At 43.6% G+C, this 20473-nt stretch overlaps 1 protein-coding gene across 1 annotated transcript in view; it reads left to right on the forward strand.

The window, feature by feature from the left end:
• LOC137351483 (calcium and integrin-binding family member 3-like) overlaps positions 1-20226 on the forward strand; it is a 54515-nt gene extending 34289 nt beyond the window's left edge. The window contains exons 4-5 of the mRNA XM_068015931.1: positions 19597-19792; positions 20205-20226. Coding sequence (XP_067872032.1) covers positions 19597-19792; positions 20205-20226 — 218 coding nt within the window. The remainder of the gene's footprint in view (positions 1-19596; positions 19793-20204) is intronic.
• The last annotated feature ends 247 nt before the right edge of the window (positions 20227-20473 follow it).

The following is a 20473-nucleotide window of genomic DNA, read 5'->3' on the forward strand; positions in this document are numbered from 1 at the left end:
GATGCCTGGGTTTGTACGCAGAGATGAGACCAGGATGCCTGAATGTGTACACAGAGATGGGAACATGATGCCTGGGTGTGTACGCAGACAGGGGAACATGATGCCTGGGTGTGTCCGCAGAGATTGGGACAGGATGCTTGCTTGTGTATTCAGAGATGGGCACATGGTTGCCGTCAACATCATCCTTGGCTTTCGGCAATCTTGCCTTGCAGGAAAATGCATTCTCAGTCTGTCAGCGTTCCGACAAAAAAAAATGAAGCTGTTTGCTCCAGGGAACTGTATTTTAGTCATCTGATTGTTCCATCTATGCATTGTGGATCGACTTCTGTCGGTGCCGTCCGCTGTGGTGTTGGGATGGTTCTGAAACTTAAAGATTCAGGGCTGTGGTGACCTTCAGAGCCGTTGGCCTGCCTGGAGACATCAGGCCCCAGCAGAAGCTCACCTCCAGCAGGGCCTCTCTGATGAAACAGAGCCAGTATTTAGTCATGGAGTCATTACAGCACAGAAGGAGACCATTCAGCCCATCGAGTCTGTCGGCTCTCTGGAGCGGTGCAGTCAGTCCCATTCCCCTACTTATCACCATAGCTCTACAAGTTTATTTCCCTCAAGTGCCCATCCAATTTCCTTTTGAAATCATTGATTTTCTCTGCTTCCACCACCTTCATAGGCAGCGAGTTCCAGGTCATTACCACTCACTACATAAACAGGTTCTTTCTCACATTCCCCTGCATCTCTTGCCTAAAACCTCCGCTACCTCCACCCCCACTTCCTTTAGCAACCAGGTGCAAGCCATCCGGACCTGGCAACTTATCCACTCTAAGCATAAGCAGCCTTTCCAGTACATCCTGCCTATCAATTTTCACCCATCCATTACCTCTACCATCTCTGCTTCTACCAATATTTTGTCAGCGTCCTCCTCCTTAGTAAACACCGATACAAAGTAAACATTAAATATTCTAGCCTTGCCCTGCAAATCTCAGTATATATCACCCTCTTTGTCCCTAATAGCCTCCACCCACCCCCACACCCCGCCCTTACTATCCTCTTGCTATTTACATGCTGGTAGAAGATTTTTGGGTTCCCTTTTAAGTTAACTGCCATTCTATTCTTATATTCTCTCTTTGCCAGTCTTATTTTCCTCTTCACCTCCCCTCTCAACTTATTGCATGAAGAATTCACCTGACAGGCATCACACGCCCTCTTTATTGGAGTTGATCCAGGGTCTGTGCCTCCCCCATGAGGGGCTGAGATAGAGTAGACAGGAAGAACCTGTTTCCTCTAGCGGAGAAGTCAATTACCAGGGGGCACAAATTTAAGGTGATTGGTAGAAGGATTAGAGGGGACATGAGGAAAAACTTTTTCACCCAGAGGTTGGTGGGTGTCTGGAATTCACTGCCAGGAACGGTGGTGGATGCAGAAACCCTCAACTCATTTAAACGGTACCTGGACATGCACCGGAAGTGCTCTTGGCTTCATTCCCTCTTCTTCTACCGAAACACTCAGAGAATGGAAATGCCATACTGATCATTACTTGCAGCAATCAACAGTTTTTCAAACAGGCACCAGCAATAAGAAACTTAGCTGTCAAATATCAAAAGGACAGAATGATGCTGTGAAGGATGCACTGATGATTAATACTGCCTTTCAAATTTTAATATCTGACTTCCTCAATAGCCAGGCAGTGTCTGCCCTCGGTGCCTGTGTTTTAACTGTGAGATGAATGTGTGTTACTTACAGGGAAATCCAGGGCATTCTGCTCGGCCTTATTTCGAAACCATTATCACTGATTTCCATACCAAGATATTTCCATATTATCATCTTCCACAGGTTGTGAGACAACTCAGTATAAAACTTTGGCAGCATAATAGGCACAGGGATATGGAAATTTATTTAGGAGCCTGTGATTTACACAGGGATCCAATGGTTCATACAGGGGGTTGAATTTTATTGGGCCGTTTGAGACTGCAATGGAGGTCGGGGGTGGGGGGTGGTGGTGTAAAATCCTGATTTCTCTTTCCATTTTTACTGTTGGCGGCCAACATGAAGGCTGGACTTCACATATTCATGAGGCTGGAAGCCAGTTAAGGTAGATAAGAGCCCAATTGACACCAATTTTATTCTAAGTTTCGAATTTTCCTGATGGCGTATGGGAAAGGAGGCGACAAGGAGACAGGAGCTCAGCATTGGCTACACAGGGAAGCCATCAGGTGAGGTAGCATCACTTGGCAGGAAGGGGGGCATCGGGGAGCACTATAAAGAGTAGGGGCCAAGGTGTTGGCACTGTGGGGCAGCTACACCAGGGTGGCATCGAGGAAATGCCACCTCATTGAAGGTCACGAGTAGGGGTGGTGGTGGTGGGGAACGTCTGTTTGGCCTGAAGGCCTGCATTCAGGAAGAGGCAACCTCTCATAGGCCTCATTCATCCTGGCTTCGAGGCCCCTGTGGAGGAGGAGGAGCAGCAGAGAGGGAGAGGCCTTCAGGCATGGGCAGGGGATTGCCAGCAACTTGAGGGCCCAAAGGAGGGCCAGCTTTGAGCACAGGAGGCTGCAGAAGGACACAGAGGGGCACATCAACAACCTCTGGTGAGCAGAGGAAGCTACACTCCAGCTCAACTACCTGCAGATATCCACGAGGCAGTATCTCCAAAGTTCCTGCCTCTTCAGGGAGGCCAGCAATGATCTATGATGTGAGATGAGGTGAGACCCATGGGACTTGTTGGCACTTGATGCCAGTCTGTTGTCCCAAATCTCTATGCCGCCCAATCATTCCAGGGATCCACTGGAGATATGTGAGGAATCTCGCAGTCTGTGGCGCATCACTGCTTCAAGGAGGTCACCAATGGCCTGTTCAGGAGGGCCAGTGACCTTGTGTGCTTCCACACCGATCCAAACAGTCAAGCTGAGCGGGCTATAGGAATCGGGGCTGGCGGTGGACTTCCCCAGGTAGTGGGAGACATCAACTGCACACATTTGGCTATCGAGGCTCCCACAGACCAGCCTGCTTCCTTCATTAACGTGAAGGGCTTCCACTCCCTCAATGTACAACTGGTCTGCAATCACTGCAAACGGACCTTACAGATGTGTGCATGATTCCCAGGAAGCAGCCACGATGCCTACCGACTAAGGCAGTCCCAGGTGCCAGACCTTTTCCGTGTTCCCGTGTGCCTTCATGGATGGATCCTTGGGGACAAGGGCTACCCACTGACAAAATGCTACTGATGCCTGTGAGTAACCCATGCATGGATGCAGAGGAGAGGTACAACACCTGTCACGGGTCACCCCAAGCGACCATCCAGGAGGCCATCGGTCTGCTGAAGATGAGATTTAGGTGCCTGGTTCAGTCCAGTGGAACCCTTCTGTAAATCCTGGCGGGAGTCTTGCATATTGTGGTGATCTGCTGTGCACTACACAACCTGGCACTACAGAGGGGGGAGGCATTGACTAGTAAGGATATTGTGGAGTGCGATGCCTCCTCTGATGATGAGGAGGATGCCCAGGCAGTGCCAGATGAAGGGCCCAGGCACAGCAGGAAAGCCACCATGGGACATGCACAAGAGAGGCATGAGACGTCTTTATACATTCATCTTTGAGCCTTACCATGCAACAATAAAGCCTTACCTTTAAGCAGCCCTCTTGTCGCCTCCTTCCTTCTGCACTGCAGCACCCAGGTGCACATCGCACAGTGGCAAGGCTGAAACTATATGAGTGCTCAGGGCTTGGTCCCTCACTTCCACTCCCTTGGGAGTGTTACAACCAATGGTAATTCCCATTGTTCAGCTCCCCAACTGACCACAGCAAGTATATTTGTATTAGAATTTAGTCTTTTGGTGTTTTATTTTTCAAATAAACAGACAGCGACAGGTTTTCTTGTAGGTTTTAAAAGGAGAAAATCAATTGTTTATTGTTGCAATCGCATTCGCTCACAGATTTGCTCACACTCGCGCACACACACACACACACACAAAGAAACAGCTAGAGAAGGGAAAAAGGAAGGTGGCTTTTAGTGGGGGGAAAGGTTACAATAAACCTGTTGAATCCTCTTAGAAATCAATTCCAGATGGATACAGGCCTGAGATGAGGGTAGATTTCTCTCTTGTTTGAAGGTTCTGTTGAAGATGGTCGGTTACTTCTAGCTCTCACTGCTGTAAAATGCAGATGTTGGATTTTTCAGCAGGGCACAGGCTTCCTGGCTTGGCTGGGACACTAGCTGTTCAATGTTGCTTCTCTCCTGGGTGAGTCTCTCTCTCCCTCCCTCTGGCTGCCTTAAATTCCTTGGACTTTTGGGTTCAGAAAGATGGAAAAAAGAATAAGTAAGATAGTTTAGGGTCACTCCTCCATCTTACAACTGCTACAGCTGGCATGGCTTGTCACAGCCATTTGAGGTTCAAGTTTATGTTTTTTCATCATCCTTCCTTAGGGTGAGGTACGACCAAGATATTGCATTTCTTTTGGTTACCTGTCATCAGCTGTGGTTGTAGTTTCTCTCACAACAGTTTGAACTATTTTAGGAATGTTAACCTCCAGGACCATGTGATCGTTGGTAAAGGTTGAAGTGTGCAAATTTCTGTTCCTGCTTGTGGTGAGGTTCCCTGTTTGTACTAACTTTAACCCCTTAACTACTGTTTTCATAATACATGGTGTTTTGGCATTTACAATTCCGGTTCTGGCACATTGATAGTCCTTATTTCTAGGGTGAGAGTGGGTGATACATTGTGTTTTAGCCCCTGTGAGCCATCTGGGATTTCTTCCTGCCTCTTGTTTTTGCTAAGTTCTGACTCTAAATTGTTGGGTTTGATTAGTTTTGGATTTGGAACCTGATCATGTGATTCTTCAGTGGGTAGATCCATGCTGACCTCACTTTTACTTTTCTTGTGATTTTCATAAGTGTGCTTCACTTCAGGTTATGTTACCTTTCTTTTTTCTTTTTCTTCAGAGATAGGTGTTTCCCTAATCTGCCCCATGGGACACTACTGCTCACAGGTGGTTGTCCAGCTTCCACTGCACTCCCCTGTGGCACTTAAACTAGGTGAGGCATCTCCCTCAGTCTTGACTTGCCTGTTTGGGAACTTTCCTCATCCCTATTTAAATCCTTAGAAAAAAAGGTTTCAGCTAACTATATCTTGGTTGTGTTTCCTTCATCTTTTGCGGCTTTTATCTTAGCTTCTTTAAATATTTTTGGCTCTATCTGGCCCTTCTTAAATTCCTCTGCCTCTATCCCCCTCTGTGGGATTTTTCAGACTTCCCCAGCCCTTTGCAGTTGTAAAGAGTTTTGTTTTCTCCCCTCAGTTTCTCCCGTCTCTGTGGCCTGCTCTGGACCCCCTGCGTACAATACTGTGCTTCCTGACAAGTCATTGCCTAGCAATAGGTCTACCCACTGCATGGGTAAGCACTGAATGATTCTGACTGCCACTACCCTAGTGACCAACTTACTTTATAGGTAAATTTTAACTAAGGGAACTTTCAAGCATTTGCCAGTAAGTCCTTTTACTAATACCCTGGTATTTGTTCTGATTTCCGGTGGCATTTCTGTCAGTTTGACCGCCAATAGTGTTTGAAAACAACAGATATCCCTGAGGATGGTTATCTCCTTGTCTGGTGCCTGAGACACAGAAGGAGTCATTTTTCCTTTGTGCAAAAAGTTCTGATTTGTGCTCTGCTCTCGAGTGATATCAAAACACAGGCTTATCACTTTCAAAACCACAGACACAGGCTTGACTGCAGCGCCTCCTGCTGTTTTATTTGGGCATATCAACAATTGGCCTGGACATGCCCAGATTTGCCACACTGGAAACATGTTGGGCGGACCCCTATTGGTTTATCCCCTGGGTTTCTTCTTTTAAAGGTTGGAGACTAGTCTGTTTTCCTTCGCTGCTCTCCTATTCTCTTGAGCCTATTTCTGCTACCTCTGCATCCCTGCTATCTCTCCCTAGCTTGTACAAGTTACTAGACCCAAATTTATTCAGAGTTAGGGATTTGTGCATTAATTCATAGTCACCGGCCATTTTAGCTGCTTCCCTTACTCTTGTGACTCTTTGTTCTTCAATGTAGGTTCTTATACTGCTTGGGATGTTATTTCTGAACTCCTCCAGCAACAATCACTTCTCTCAAATTTTCATGTAAGTGTTCCAGCTTGAGAGATTGTATCCAGCAGTCAAAGGTCATATGTTTGATTCTTTCAAATTCACTGTAAGTCTGTATGGGTCTTTTCCGGGTGCATTGGAATTTCTGTTTATATGTTTCTGGTACCAGCTCATATGCATTTAGAATTGCAGTTTTAGTTTGTTCTAAATCAAAGGAACTTTCTTCTGATAATTGGGAAAAAGCTTCACAAGCCCTACTCAAGAACTTGCCTTGTAAGAAGACTCCAAAATTTTTTCAGCCATTTTAGCTTGGTAGTTATTTTCTCAGATGAGGTGAAATATAATTCAACCTCCTCTTCATTAAATTTTGGCACAAGTCTTGAGCGTCTCAGCACATTTTGCTATGAATTGGGGATAAGGTTTGAGTGGCTGGTGGCATTTTCATTTTGGGTTTGTAGTTTCTGTAACTTCAACCCTCTGCAATTGTATTTCCTCTCATTTCAACTTTCTTCTCTTTCCTTTTTTAACTGAAACTGTATTTCTTCCCTTTTCATCTGCAATTGGATTCTAGCTAGAATGATTTTTCCGTCTCTGGTTCCATGCTCACCTGTTCTAGTTCAGGTATGTGTTTAAAATGGTTAGCTAGACTTCTCACTAGTACCGGTTTTTTTCTTGCTTGTTGTCTGAAAGTGATTCCTACCTCTGTAGCTAAGCTTTAAAATCTTCAATACCTAACTTGTTTAACTTATCATAGGATATCGCTCCCTGCTCTACAAACTCCTTAGTATTAAATGCGGCCATCTCTTTTGTTCCTATCATTGTAGAGAGAAAACAACAGAAGAATACAAGAAAACCTTTTTGTTTATTTTTTGGCAATTTTTGAGAGGTTTTTCCTCCTGTTTTCCAAATCTCCTGTTTGTCTGGCGGTTCAGATCCCGGCTTTGATCTGCCAATTTGTTACGGCCAAGTGATGTGATGTGGGTGGTTCCCACTGTTCAACTCCCCACCTGACCATAGCAAATGTATTTGTATTAGAGTTTAGCCCCTTGGTGTTTTATTTTTCAAATAGATAAACAGCGACAGTTTTCTTGTAGGTTTTAAAAGGAGAAAAACTCCTTATCCCGAAATTGTCGCAGTCGTATTCACTCACACATTCGCTCACTCATGCACACACACAAAGAAGAAACAGCTAGAGAAGGGAAAAAGGAAGGCGGCTTTTAGTGCGGGGAAAGTTATGATAAATCTGTTGAATGGTCTTAGAAAGCAAGATGGATGCAGGCCTGAGATGAGTGTAGATTCCTCTCTTGATTGAAGGTTCTGTTGAAGAAGGTGGGTTACTTCTCGCTCTCACTGCTGTATAATTCCATTGGTTGGTAATTAACTGCTAATTTGAATTACCTATTCCAAGTTGATTTCAGATTAAAGGTGAATAGGAGAAATATTTTACAGATTAAAAACTAAAGACCAGTCAGAAATTTAAAAAAACAAATTAAAATCTAATTAAATAAAATAGAGATGCAGGGCCAGGCGATGTGTTGTACCTGCATGATGTGGGAGCTGGTGGATCCCATCGTGGTTCCTGGTGAACACATCTGTAGCAAGTGTTGGCTGCTCGAGGAACTCCGGCTCAGAGTTGATGAGCTGGAGTCTGAGCTTCGGACACTGCGATACATCAGGGAGGGGGACAAGAGTGTGGACAAGAGCAGGGACTGTAGGGAGGATGAGCAAACTGACCGTAGCACGTGGGGGGAGAAAAAAGAAATGTAGTTGTAATCAGGGATAGTATAGTTAGGGGCATAGACACTGTTCTCTGTGGCCAGGATTGAGAGTCCCGAAGGCTGTGTTGCCTACCTGGTGCCAGGGTTCGGGATATCTCATCTGAGTTGCAGAGGAACTTGGAGTGGGAGGGGAAAGATCCAGTTGTCATGGTCCACATAGGTACCAACGATATGGGTAGAATGAGGATAGAGGTTCTGCAGAGGGAATATGAGCAGCTAGGGGCTAAATTAAAAACCAGAACCAAAAAGGTAATAATCTCCGGATTACTACCTGAGCCATGAGATAATTGGCACAGGGTCAATAAGATTAAAGAGGTAAATGCATGGCTGAAAGTTTGGTGTGGGAGAAATGGGTTCGAATTCATGAGACATTGGCACCAGCACTGGGGAAGCAGGGAGCAGTCGCGATGGGACGGGCTCCACCTGAATCATGCTGGTATCAGAATCCTGGTGAATCGCATAACTAGGACTGTAGATAGGGCTTTAAACTAAATAGTGGGGGGGAGGGTTCAGTTGCATGGAAAATTAGAAAGTAAAAGTTAAAGGAGAAGGTAGGAGTGCAGGTTAGTGATGAGGCTGATTGTTACCAGAAAATAAAAGGTAGGGACAGAACATGTGAACATTATATTGCAGTGTAGGGAAATTTGATAATAGAACAAACTTAAAGGCTTTGTATCTAAATTCACGAAGCATTCGGAATAAAATTAATGAGTTAACAGCGCAAATAGAGACAAATGGGTATGATTTAGTCGCAATTATTGAGACATGGTTGCAGGGAAACCAGGTTTGGGAATTGAATATCCAAGGGTACTCAGTATTTCAGAAGGATAGACAGGAAGGAAAAGTAGGTGGTGTAGCTTTGTTAGTAAAGGAAGAGATCAGTGCTGTAGTGAGAAATGATATAGGCACTGGAGATCAAGGCGTAGAATCAGTCTGGGTAGAAATAAGAAATAGCAAGGGAAAGAAGTCCCTGGTGGGAGTAATCTATAGGTCCCCAAACAGTAGTTCCGCAGTGGGGCACAGTATAAACCAGGAAATACCGGGGGCTTATCAGGAAGGTATGGTAATAATCATGGGTGATTTTAATATGCATATAGACTGGATAAGTCAAATTGGCAAGGGTAGCCTCGAGGGAGAGTTCATTGAATGTATTAGAGATTGTTTTTTGGAGCAATATGTTGTGGAACCAACCAGGGAGCAGGCTATTCTAGATTTGGTATTATGTAATGAGGTGGGATTAATTAATGATCTCATAGTGAAGGATCCTTTAGGGAAGAGTGATCATAGCATGCTAGAATTTCAAATTCAGTTTGAGGGCGAGAAACTGGAGTTCCACACTAACATTCTGGAGTCAAACAAAGGTAATTACATAGGCATGAGGACAGATTTGGCCCTAGTGGACTAGGCAGGAAGACTAAAAGGTTGGACAGTCGATGAGCAGTGGCAGATGTTTAATGAGATATTCAATTTATTCCAAATAAAATATATTTCAGAGAGGACGAAAGATTGTAAGAGGAGGAAAAACATCAATGGCTAAGCAAGGAAGTTAAGGATAACATAAAGACAAAAACGAAGGCATCCCATATTGCAAAGGTCAGTGCCAGGCTGGAAGATTGGGAAACTTTTAAAGATCAACAAAGGGTTACTAAAAAAGTAATAAAAAGAACAAAGGTAAATTATGAAAGAAAACTAGTGCAAAATATAAAAACGGATAGCAAAAGCTTCTATAAGTATATAAAAGGGAAGAGAGTAGCTAAAGTGAATGTTGGTCCTTTGGAGGATGAGACTGTTGAGTTAATAGAGGGGAACACAGAAATGGCAGAGACACTAAATCAGCATTTTGCTTCAGTTTTCACGGTGGAGGACACTAGTACCATCCCAATAGTAACAGGTAATGCAGAGGTTATAGAAAGAGAGGAACTTAGAACAATCATCATCACGAGGGAAAAAGTACCGTGAAAACTATTGGGGTTGAAGGCAGACAAGTCCCCAGGGCCTGATGGCCTACATCCTAGGGTCTTAAAGGAAGTGACAGTGGAGATAGTGGATCCATTGGTTATAATATTCCAAAATTCCCTGGATGTGGGAAAGGTTCCAGTGGATTGGAAAAAAGCTAATTTAACACCCTTATTTAAAAAGGGAGGGAGGCAGAAAGTAGGAAGCTACAGACCAGTTAGTTTAACATCTGTCATTGGGAAATTGCTAGAATCCATTATAAAGGAAGTAATAACAGGACATTTAGAAAGTCAAAACGCAATCCATCAGAGTCAGCATGGTTTTATGAAGGGTAAATCATGTTTGACTGATTTGTTAGAGTTCTTCGAAGCTGTAACAAGCAAATTGGATAATGGGGATCCTGTAGATGTAGTATATCTGGACTTCCAGAAGGCATCTGATAAGGTGCCGCACAAAAGGTTAATACACAAGGTAAGATCACATGGGGTTAGGGGCAATTTATTAGCTTGGATAGAGGATTGGCTAACCAACAGAAAACAGAGAGTCGGGATAAATGGGTCCTTTTCTGGTTGGCAAGATGTAACTAGTGGGGTGCCACAGGGTTCAGTCCTTGGGCCCCAACTATTTACAATCTATATTAATGACTTGGATGCAGGGATAGAAGGTACAATAGCCAAATTTGCAGATGGCACTAAAATAGATGAGATAGTAAGTTGCAGTAAAGAAATAAGAAATTTACAAATGGTTATGGATAGGTTAGGTGAATGGGCCAAAATTTGGCAGATGGAGTTTAACGTGGATAAGTGTGAGGTTATCCATTTGGTTGGAAGAATAGAAAGGCAAATTATTATCTAAATGGAGAGAGACTTCAGAGTGCTTCGGTGCAGAGGGTTCTGGGTGTCCTCTTTCATGAATCGCAGAAAACTAGTAAGCAGGTGCAGCAGGTAATAAGGAAGGCAAATGGAATTTTGGCATTTATTGCTAAAGGAATAGAGTATAAAAGTAGGGAAGTGTTGCTCCAACAGTACAAGGCATTAGTGAGACCACACCTGGAGTATTGCGTACAGTTTTGGTCCCCTTACTTGAGGAGGGATGTAGTTGCATTGGAGGCAGTTCAGAGGAGGTTCACTAGATTGAGTACCCCTCTATCAAGTCACCTCTCATCCTTCTTCGCTCCAATGAGAAAAGCCCTAGCTCCCTCAATCTTTCTTTGTAAGACATGCCCTCCAGTCCAGGCAGCATCCTGGTAAATCTCCTCTGCATCCTCTCTAAAGCTTCCACATCCTTCCTATAATGAGGCGACCAGAACAGAACACAATATTCCAAGTGTGGTCGAACCAGGGCCTTATAGAGCTGCAGCATAACTTCGCGGCTCTTAAACTCAATCTCCCTGTTAATGAAAGCCAACACACCATATGCCTTCTTAACAACCCTATCAACTTGGGTGGCAACTTTGAGCGATCTATGGACATGGACCCCAAGATCCCTCTGTTCCTCCACACTACCAAGAATCCTGTCTTTAAGCCTGGATTCTGCATTCAAATTCAACCTTCCAAAATGAATCACTTCACACTTTTCCAGGTTGAACTCCATTTGCCACTTCTCATCCCAGCTCTGCATCCTGTCAATGTCCCGTTGCAACCTACAACAGCCTTCCACACTATCCACAACTCCAGCAACCTTCGTGTCATCAGCAAACTTGCTAACCCAGCCTTCCACTTCCTCATCCAAGTCATTTATAAAAATCACAAAGAGCAGAGGTCATGTGCACTGCATGGCTCTTTGCCGCCAGTTACACCCTTGTGCCCCAGGAGGTGCTCACTCATTCTCTTGGGTAGGCGCCCCCTGCCTTGCCGCCAGCTATGGTGCCACCACCTGTTTTCCTTCCAGTTCCATGGCCTCCTCCCCCTCCATCGGGGTTAGGACATGGAGATAAGGCACTCCACCGCTGATCTTGGCACACTGCTTCCTATTGTAGGCTGTCTTCTCTTGAAGACACAATGATAAATGAGGTTAGTCTCCCAGCAAGTAAAAGCCCCAGACCTCTGTTGATGATAGTCCAGTGGGCCCTGATGGGGGCACACGTGTCTCCTGCATGCTGTCATTCTTGAGGGACTATGCAGGGGGATGCATTGACAGATGGGCACCTCTCACTGAGGGCAGCTATGCCTCAGGTTCCTACTGCCGACTCCATAACCCCATTGCCGTGGCTGGGTGACCCTCCCTTTCCACCAAACACAGTCTCTCACTCTGACATAAACTAGGCCCAAAGGGTTGGTAGTGAATGGAACATTCGCCTTGGCAGAACAGATCAGGTCATTGACCCTTTTTTGGCACTGGTTTCAGGTCCTTGGAGTGACCCTACGGCTGTTGACCTCCTCTGCTATCTCCTGTGATGTTCTCAGGACTGGAGTGAGGTTTAGCCGAGTTTAGTAAGAAATATGAGGCAGAGACTGAGACAGAGGCAGCATGCTGTTGAACATAATGGAGTCTTCTTTATTCTGTTTCACTTTCACTTTCTCTTTCAGCTCCCTCTGCTGGCTCATGTTTGCATGGTAGCCTCAAGTGAACAATATGTACAATGTAATTCTCAAGACACTACATCTCCGTCCAGGCTTGCTTGGTCAGATGGGCTGCTCTCCTCTTTCCATCCCTGGGAAAGGGGACCACCCGCCTTTCCCTTGCAGCCTGGAGCAGAGTCTGGAGGGAAACCTTCTGCCATCCTGCCTGCAGCCTTCCAAGCCGATCCTTGACACTCCTAAATGCAGGAGCTGTATTAGTCCAAGCAGCAATCAGGCAGGGCTGTCAGTCCTTTAAATATGGCACCTGGAGCTTCCGCGGCATCACCTCGCCTTCACTGCCTCTGCCCCACCTCCATCCTCTCACTGGATGACACCAGCGACTCCTGAACCTTAATTGGCTATCACCACTTAGTCTCGATTGACTAGCCACTGATTTCCTCAACAGATGCCGCATCTGCTTCTGGTCCCAACATCAGTGGTTCATACAGGGATCTGGAGATTCAGACTGGGACCCAGTGATTCAAGTAGGGATCACTGATTCAGACTGTGATCCCTGATTCAGATAGAATCCTGGTGGTTCGGGCAGGGATCTGGTGGTTCTGGCAGTGATCCACTGGTTCGGGCAGGGATCTTGTGGTTCTGGCAGTGATCCACTGGTTCGGGCAGGGATCTGGTGGTTCAGTGATGCAGATTATTGCCACCTGATTTTGTGACCATCCTCACCCTTTCCACCCACACAATTCCAAAGATTCACGAGCCCCTGAGTGAAGAAATTCCTCTTCATCTCAGTCCTACGTGATTGACTCCTGAGACTGTGCCCCTGTGTTCTCGATTCCCCAGCCAGGGGAAACAACCTCTCAGTATTTACTCTCTCCAGCCCCTTCAGAATCTTGTAAGTTTCAATGAGATCACTTCTGATTCTTTTAAACTCCAGAGAGCATAGGCCCAATTTACTCTGCCTCTCACCATCCCAGGAACCAATCTAATGAACCTTCACTATACTACCCCCAAGGCAAGTATATCCTTCCTTAGATATGGAGATCAAAACTGCACACAGTCTCCAGGTGTGGTCTCACCGAAACCCTATTCAATTGTAGCAAGACTTCTTTATTCTTGTACTCCAATCCCTTTGCAATAAAGGCCGACATGCGATTTGCCTTCCTAATTGCTCCCTGTACCTGCCTGCTAACTTTGTGTTCCTTGTACGATTACGCCAAAGTTCCTCTGACATTTCAAAGTTTCACACCTTTTAAAAAAAATTTTGCTTTTCTATTCTTACTACCAAAGCGAATGACCTCACACTTCCCCACATTATATTCCATCTGCCACCTTGTTGCCCACTCACTTAACCTGCTTATATCTCTTTGCAGCCTCTTTGTGTCCTCCCTACAGCGTACATCCCCACTTACCTTTGTATTGTCAGCAAACATAGATACATTACTCTCAGTCTAAGTCACTAATATAGATTGTAAATAGCTGAGACCCAGCACTGAATACTGTGGCACTCCACTAGTAACAGCCTGCCAACTTGAAAATGCCCGATTTATCCGCACTTTCTGCTCTTGTCTGCAAACCAATCCTCCAACCATGCTAATATATTACCCCCATCTCCAAGACCCCTTACCTTATTAGGTATTAACCTTTTGTGTGGCACCTTATCAAATGCCTTTTGAAAAACCCAGGTATACTACATCTACTGGTTCCCCTTTATCTACCCTACTCGTTACGTCCCCAAAAAACTCTAATAAATTTTTCAAACACAATTTCTCTTCCGTAAAATCATGTTGACTTAGTCTGATCATAACATGATTTTCTAAATGCTTTGTTAAGACTTCCTTAATAATAGATTCTGGCATTTTCCCAATGACAGATATCAGGCTAACTAGTCTGTAGTTCCCTGTTTTCTCTCTCCCTCGTTTCTTGAATCTTGGTGTTCATTTACTAACTTCCAGCTGCTGGGACCATTCTAGAATCTAGGGAATTTTGGAAAATCATAACCAATGCATCCACTTTCTCTGCAGTTACTTCCTTTAGAACCCTAGAAGGCAGGCCTGGGGATTTGTTCAATTTTAGTTGCTTAAGTTTCTCCAATACTTTTTCTCTACTGATATTAATTACTTTAAGTTCCTCACTCTTATTAGCCCCTTGGTTACCCTCTATTTCTGGTCTGTAATTGGTGTCTTCTACTGTGAAGACAAACACAAAATATTTGTTCAATGTCTCTGCCCATCTCTTTATTCCCCATGATAATTTGTCCTGTCTCTGCTTTTAAGGCACCAATGTTTACTTTAGCTACTCTCCTTTTTATATTCTTGTAAAAGCTCCGACAATCTGTTTTTATATTTTTGGCTAGTTTATTTTCATATTCTATCTTTTAACGTTTTATCAACTTTTTGGTGGCCCTTTGCTGGTTTCTGAAACTCCCCCATTACTACTATTCTTTGCAACATTATAAGCCTCTTCTTTTAATCTAATACTATCCTTAACTTCCTTAGTAAGCCATGGATGGATCTTTCTTGCTCAGTTTTGTTTTTTTAATGGAACATATATTTGTTGAACATTTTGAATCATTTCTATAAATGTTTCCCACTATTTATTTACCACCAAACCTTTTAGTCTATTTACCCAATCAACCTCAGCCAGCTCTCCCCTCATTCCCTCATATGTTTAAGATTCATATTTGGGACGGGAGTAACCCACTTTCAAACTTAATATGGAATTCAGTTGTATTGTGATCACTTTTTCGCAGAGGATCTTTTACTATGAGATTATGAACTAACCCTGCCTCATTGCACAATATGAGTCTAAAATAGGTTTATCGCAAGTTGGTTCCACAATGTATTTTTCCAAGAAATGGTCATGAAAGCATTCGGCAAACCCTTCTTCCAGAGACTACTTTTGCCAATTTGATTGCCAGTTAATATGAAGATTGAAGTTGCCCACAATTATTACACTGCCTTTGTTACAAGCTCCATTGATATCTTACTTAATGCTCTGCCCAGCAGTATAAATACTGTTAGGAGGCCTCCCACCAGCATTTTCTGACCCTTGTTATTCCTAATCTCTACCCATATTGATACTAGCTCCTGATCTTCTGAGTCAAGATCTTTTCTCACCACTGTCCTTATGTCATCATTTGCTATCTGGGCTACTCCTCCTCCTTTTCCATTCTGTCTGTCGTTTATAAATGTTATTTTGTAACCATGTCTCTGTAATGGTGATTAGATCGAAACTATTTATCTCTATTTGTGCTGCTACTTCATCTATCGTATTACAAATTCTTTGTTCATTCAAATAAAGAGACTTGAATTTTTTTACTATTATTCTTTGCACGGACCTTATTTGCTGATGCACGATTACCGTTAAACTCTCTGTCCCTTCCTGTCCCACTCTACTTGTCTTTACTCAAATCACTACACTGCCCGAGTACCTTTACTTTTGAATACTACGACTTAACACTGTGAGGTAGAGTTCGGTCTCCATGGTAACACCGTGGTTTTGCAGGGTGTATTTATTGGTAAATCACAGGCTGCTCCCCATGGATTTCATTCGATGAATTCCCATCGATGGATAACCATGCAGCAGTGCTGTGATTTTCTTGAGCTGAGCTGACAGTGGGCAGGGATTTGCAGAGCTCCCCAGCTGGTACATGGTGTGCTGTTATCTCAGATGCTGTCCCCAGATTCTGCCAAACCTCAACACCCTCCTATTTAAACTTTATTCATTATTTTGAAATCAGGTTTGCAGATTAACTGATTGAAATTTTTGAATTGATGGGATGGATATAATTCACAAATAAAATATATTTTACGAGTGTGACACTTTTCAGGGTCCCAATTCCAACAGCAAGAAAATATCTTGGTCACATTAAGTTTGAAAGAGATATAGTTCATTCTGAAACTAGGGTCTTAAATCTGAACAAAGGCAACTTTGAGGGTAAGAGGGGCAAGTTGGCGATGGTGGATTGGGAAAATACATGAAATTAGATTTGACGGTAGACAGGCAATAGCTAGTATTTAAGGAAGTGTTACACGGTTTACAACAAATATAGATTCCTCTAAAATCAAACGGGAAAGGTGAATTAACCGTGGCTAACAAAAGAAGTTAAAGGTTGCATTCGATCAAAGGAAGTGGCTTGTAAGGTCACCAGAAAAAGTGGTAAACCCAAGAACTGGGAGCAATTTAGAGTCCAACAAAGGAGGGCCAAGAAACTGAGAAAGAAAGGGAAAAGAGATTATGAATGCAAGCTAGCTAGAAACATAAAGGCGGACTGTAAATGCTTCCTTAGGTATGTGAAAAGGAAATGATTAGCAAGGACAAATGTGAGTCCATTACAGACGGAGACAGGAGAGTTTGTGATGGAGAATGAGAAAATGGCAGAGAGACTAAACAATTACTTTGTGTCTGTCTTCACAGAAGAAGACACAGAAAATCTCCCAGAAATACTAGGGTACCAAGGGACTTGTAAAAATGAAGAACTGAAAGAAATTAGTATCAATAAAAAGGTAGTACTTGAAAAATTAATTGGATTGAAAGTTGATAAATCCCTTAGACCAGATGAGCTATATCCCAGAGTACTGAAGGAGGTGGCTATAGAGATAGTCGATGCATTGATGGTTATCTTTCAAAATTCTATAGCTTCTGGAAGGGTTCCTGCAGAATGCAAAGTAGCAAATGTAACCCCACTATTTAAGAAAGGAGTGAGAGAGAAAATGGGGAATTACAGACCTGTTAGTTTGATGTCAGAGGTCGGGAAATTGTTAGAATCTATTTGAAAGGATGAGATAACTGGCTATTTGGAAAATAATGATATGATTGGTCAGAGTCAAAATGGATTTATGAAAGGGAAATCATGTTTGATAAACCTGTTGGAGTTTTTTGAGGATGTTACTTGTAGCACAGATAAAGGAGAACCAGTGGATGTGGTGTATTTGGGTTTTCAGAAGATAAGATCCCACACAGGAGATTAGTAAACAAAATTAGAGCACATGGGATTGGGGGTAATATACTGCAATGGATTGAGAATTAGTTAACAGACAGAAGCAGAGATTAGGAATAAATGGGTCATTCTCAGGATGGCAGGCTGTTACTAGTGGGGTACTGCAAGGATCAGTGCTGGGGCCACAGTTGTTCACAATCTATATAAATGATTTGGACAGGGGGGCCAAATGTAATATTTTCAAATTTGCTGATGACACAAAACTAGGTGGGAATGTGAGTTGTGAAGAGGATGCACGGAGGCTTCAAGGGGATTTGGACAGACTAAGTGAATGGGCAAGACCATGGCAGATGGACTATAATGTGAATAAGTATGAAATTATCCACTTTGGTAGAAAAAAAGAAATCCAGAGTATTTCTTAAATGGTGAGTTTGGGAAGTGTTGATGTCCAAAGGGACCTGGGTGTCCTTGTTCATGAGTCATTAAAACCTAGCATGCTGGTGCAGCAAGCAATTAGGAAGGCAACTAGTATGTTGGCCTTCATCACAAGGGGTTTGAGTACAGGAGTAAAGATATCTTGCTGCAATTGTATAGAGCCTTCCTTAGAGGTTTACCAGACTAATCCCTGGGTTGCCGGGATTGTCTTATGAGGAGAGATTGCAGAAACTAGGCCTCCATTCTCTGGAGTTTCGAAGAATGAGAGGCGATCTTATTAAAACTTACAAAATTATTATAGGGTGTGACAGGGTAGATGGGGATAGGATGGTTCCTCTGGCTGGTGAGTCCAGAACCAAAGAATACAGTCTCAGAATAAGGGGAGGGATTTCTTTACCCAGAGGATGGTGAATCTGTGGAATTCTCTACCCTGGAGGGCTGTGGAAGCTCAATCATTGAGCACATTCAAGACAGAAATCGATAGATATCTGGATACTAATGACATCAAGGGATATGGGGATAATGGGGAAAAATGGCGTAGAGGTAGATGATCAGCCATGATCTGCTTAAATGGTGGAGCAGGCTCAATGGGCCAAATGCCCTACTCCTGCTCCTATTTCCTATGATCCTTTTAGGTGTCACTGAGCTCTGAGTCTCCACACAAACAGACTCATCAGCTGAGGAGAGCAGACATTCCCAAAGGACAGTCCACCAATTCCTGTATATTTCAAGAAACCTTTGGTATTTATACTAATTTGACCATGAGCCATTTAAATCAATGTCCAGTCTGATCTAGGGTCAAAAGGACATTATCTAACACTTTAATAATGAACCCACAATGGATATGAATGGTTTTGATAGAGCAGGTCAGGATAATGTGTTTCCACTGGCAGGAGGTTCAATAACCAGAGGACACAAATTTAAGATAATTGGCAAAAGAACCAGAGAGGAGATGAGAGATATTTTTGACAGCGAGTTGTGATCTGCAACAACTGAATCTGCTGCCACCACCCATCTCATTCAAAGGTAACTTTCAAAAGGGAATTGGATAAATATTTAGAAAGGAGAAATTTGAATAGCTATGGGGAAAGAGTAGGGAGTGACTGATTAGAGAGCTTTTTCAAAGAGCCAGCACAGACACGATGGGCCAAATGGTATCTTTCTATGCTGTATAAGATAGAAACATAGAAAATAGGAGCAGGAGTAGGCCATTCAGCCCTTCGAGCCTGCTTCACCATTCATTATGATCATGGCTGATCATCCAACTCAGTAACCTGTTCCCGCTTTCCCCCCATATCCTTTGATCCCTTTCACCCCAAGAGCTATATCTAACTCCTTCTTGAAAACATACAATGTTTTGGCCTCAACTGCTTTCTGTGGTAGCGAATTCCACAGGCTCACCACTCTCTGGGTGAAGAAATTTCTCCTCATCTCAGTCCTGAAAGGTTTACCCCGTGTCCTTAGACTATGACCCCTGGTTCTGGACTCCCCCACCATCGGGAACATCCTTCCTGCATCTACCCTGTCAAGTCCTGTTAGAATTTTATAGGTTTCTATGAGATTCCCCCCTCACTCTCCCGAACTCCAGCGAATATAATCCCAACCGACTCAATCTCTCCTCATACGTCACCAAGAGATCCCTGCTCCTGCACTCGAATCCTCTCGCTATGAAGGCCAACATACCATTTGCCTTTTTTTACCGCCTGTTGTACCTGCATGCTTACCTTCAGCGACTGATATTATCTATTAAAAGCACACAAAGGTAATCCTGTTGCTCAGGGAGTTGTGGTCATTTTGACCAGTGCACCTCTCATTGTGCAGTAGCTGTGATCTTGCATTAAGTTGTGTTGACCTGAGCAATGAAGCTAATTTCTTTCAAACACTCAGATTTTAACAACGATAATTTTATCTGCAAATCGGATTTGGAGAAGACATTGATTAAACTGACCCGAAATGAACTGACACCAGAGGAAGTGAGGCTGGTCTGTGAGAAGGTTTTGGATGAAGCTGATCTGGATAATGATGGCAAGCTATCATTGGAAGATTTCCAGCACATGATTATCCGTGCTCCTGATTTCCTCAGGTATGATTCACTGCTTCACTCACTCTGGCAGCGGCTGGTAGAAATCCAAACTCACTCATGGCTCTACATTTGGAATCTTTGGATTAGTTGAAGTTTTTGGAATTTGTTCTGACTCTGTCTCTCTGCACTGGTCTTTGTTGTGGAGTAGCCCTGTCCTGCCCTGTGTGATTGACAGTTCTGCTCTTTCGAGGCTGTGCCATGAACGTGTTCTCTGTCACTGGAGGTTACTATTGAGGCCGGCTGACTAAGAGCTCTGACCCAGGGGTATTTAGATGAATGTTATTTGGATGATCAGTGATTGATTTTATAGTAACTTAGTTAAGGCTACTCTGCCTCGCTCTGTACAGTGAGTTCCGTTGTTAATGATTTCGTTTCTGTGACCACGGCTGTGTTTGAATTCCTTTCCCTTCAGCACTTTCCACATTCGAATCTGAGGCCGTCTGACCACAGCCAGCACTGATACCTGCTACTATCAACACTGAGACACCTGAGAAATACTTACTTTAACATCCTCCAAGATTCAGAGTCTCCACTGGAAACAATGTGGCCAGACACAGGAGCTGAGAGAATCTTCATACTATCACAGAAAGAGGCCGATCGGCCCTTCAAGACTGTGCTGAAGTTATCTCTTTGACTACAGCTGTGTACTCCAATCCCATTTCCCCTGTTCATCCCAGTGTG

Source organism: Heterodontus francisci, chromosome 36, assembly GCF_036365525.1.
Source record: "Heterodontus francisci isolate sHetFra1 chromosome 36, sHetFra1.hap1, whole genome shotgun sequence".
Classification (NCBI taxonomy): domain Eukaryota; kingdom Metazoa; phylum Chordata; class Chondrichthyes; order Heterodontiformes; family Heterodontidae; genus Heterodontus; species Heterodontus francisci.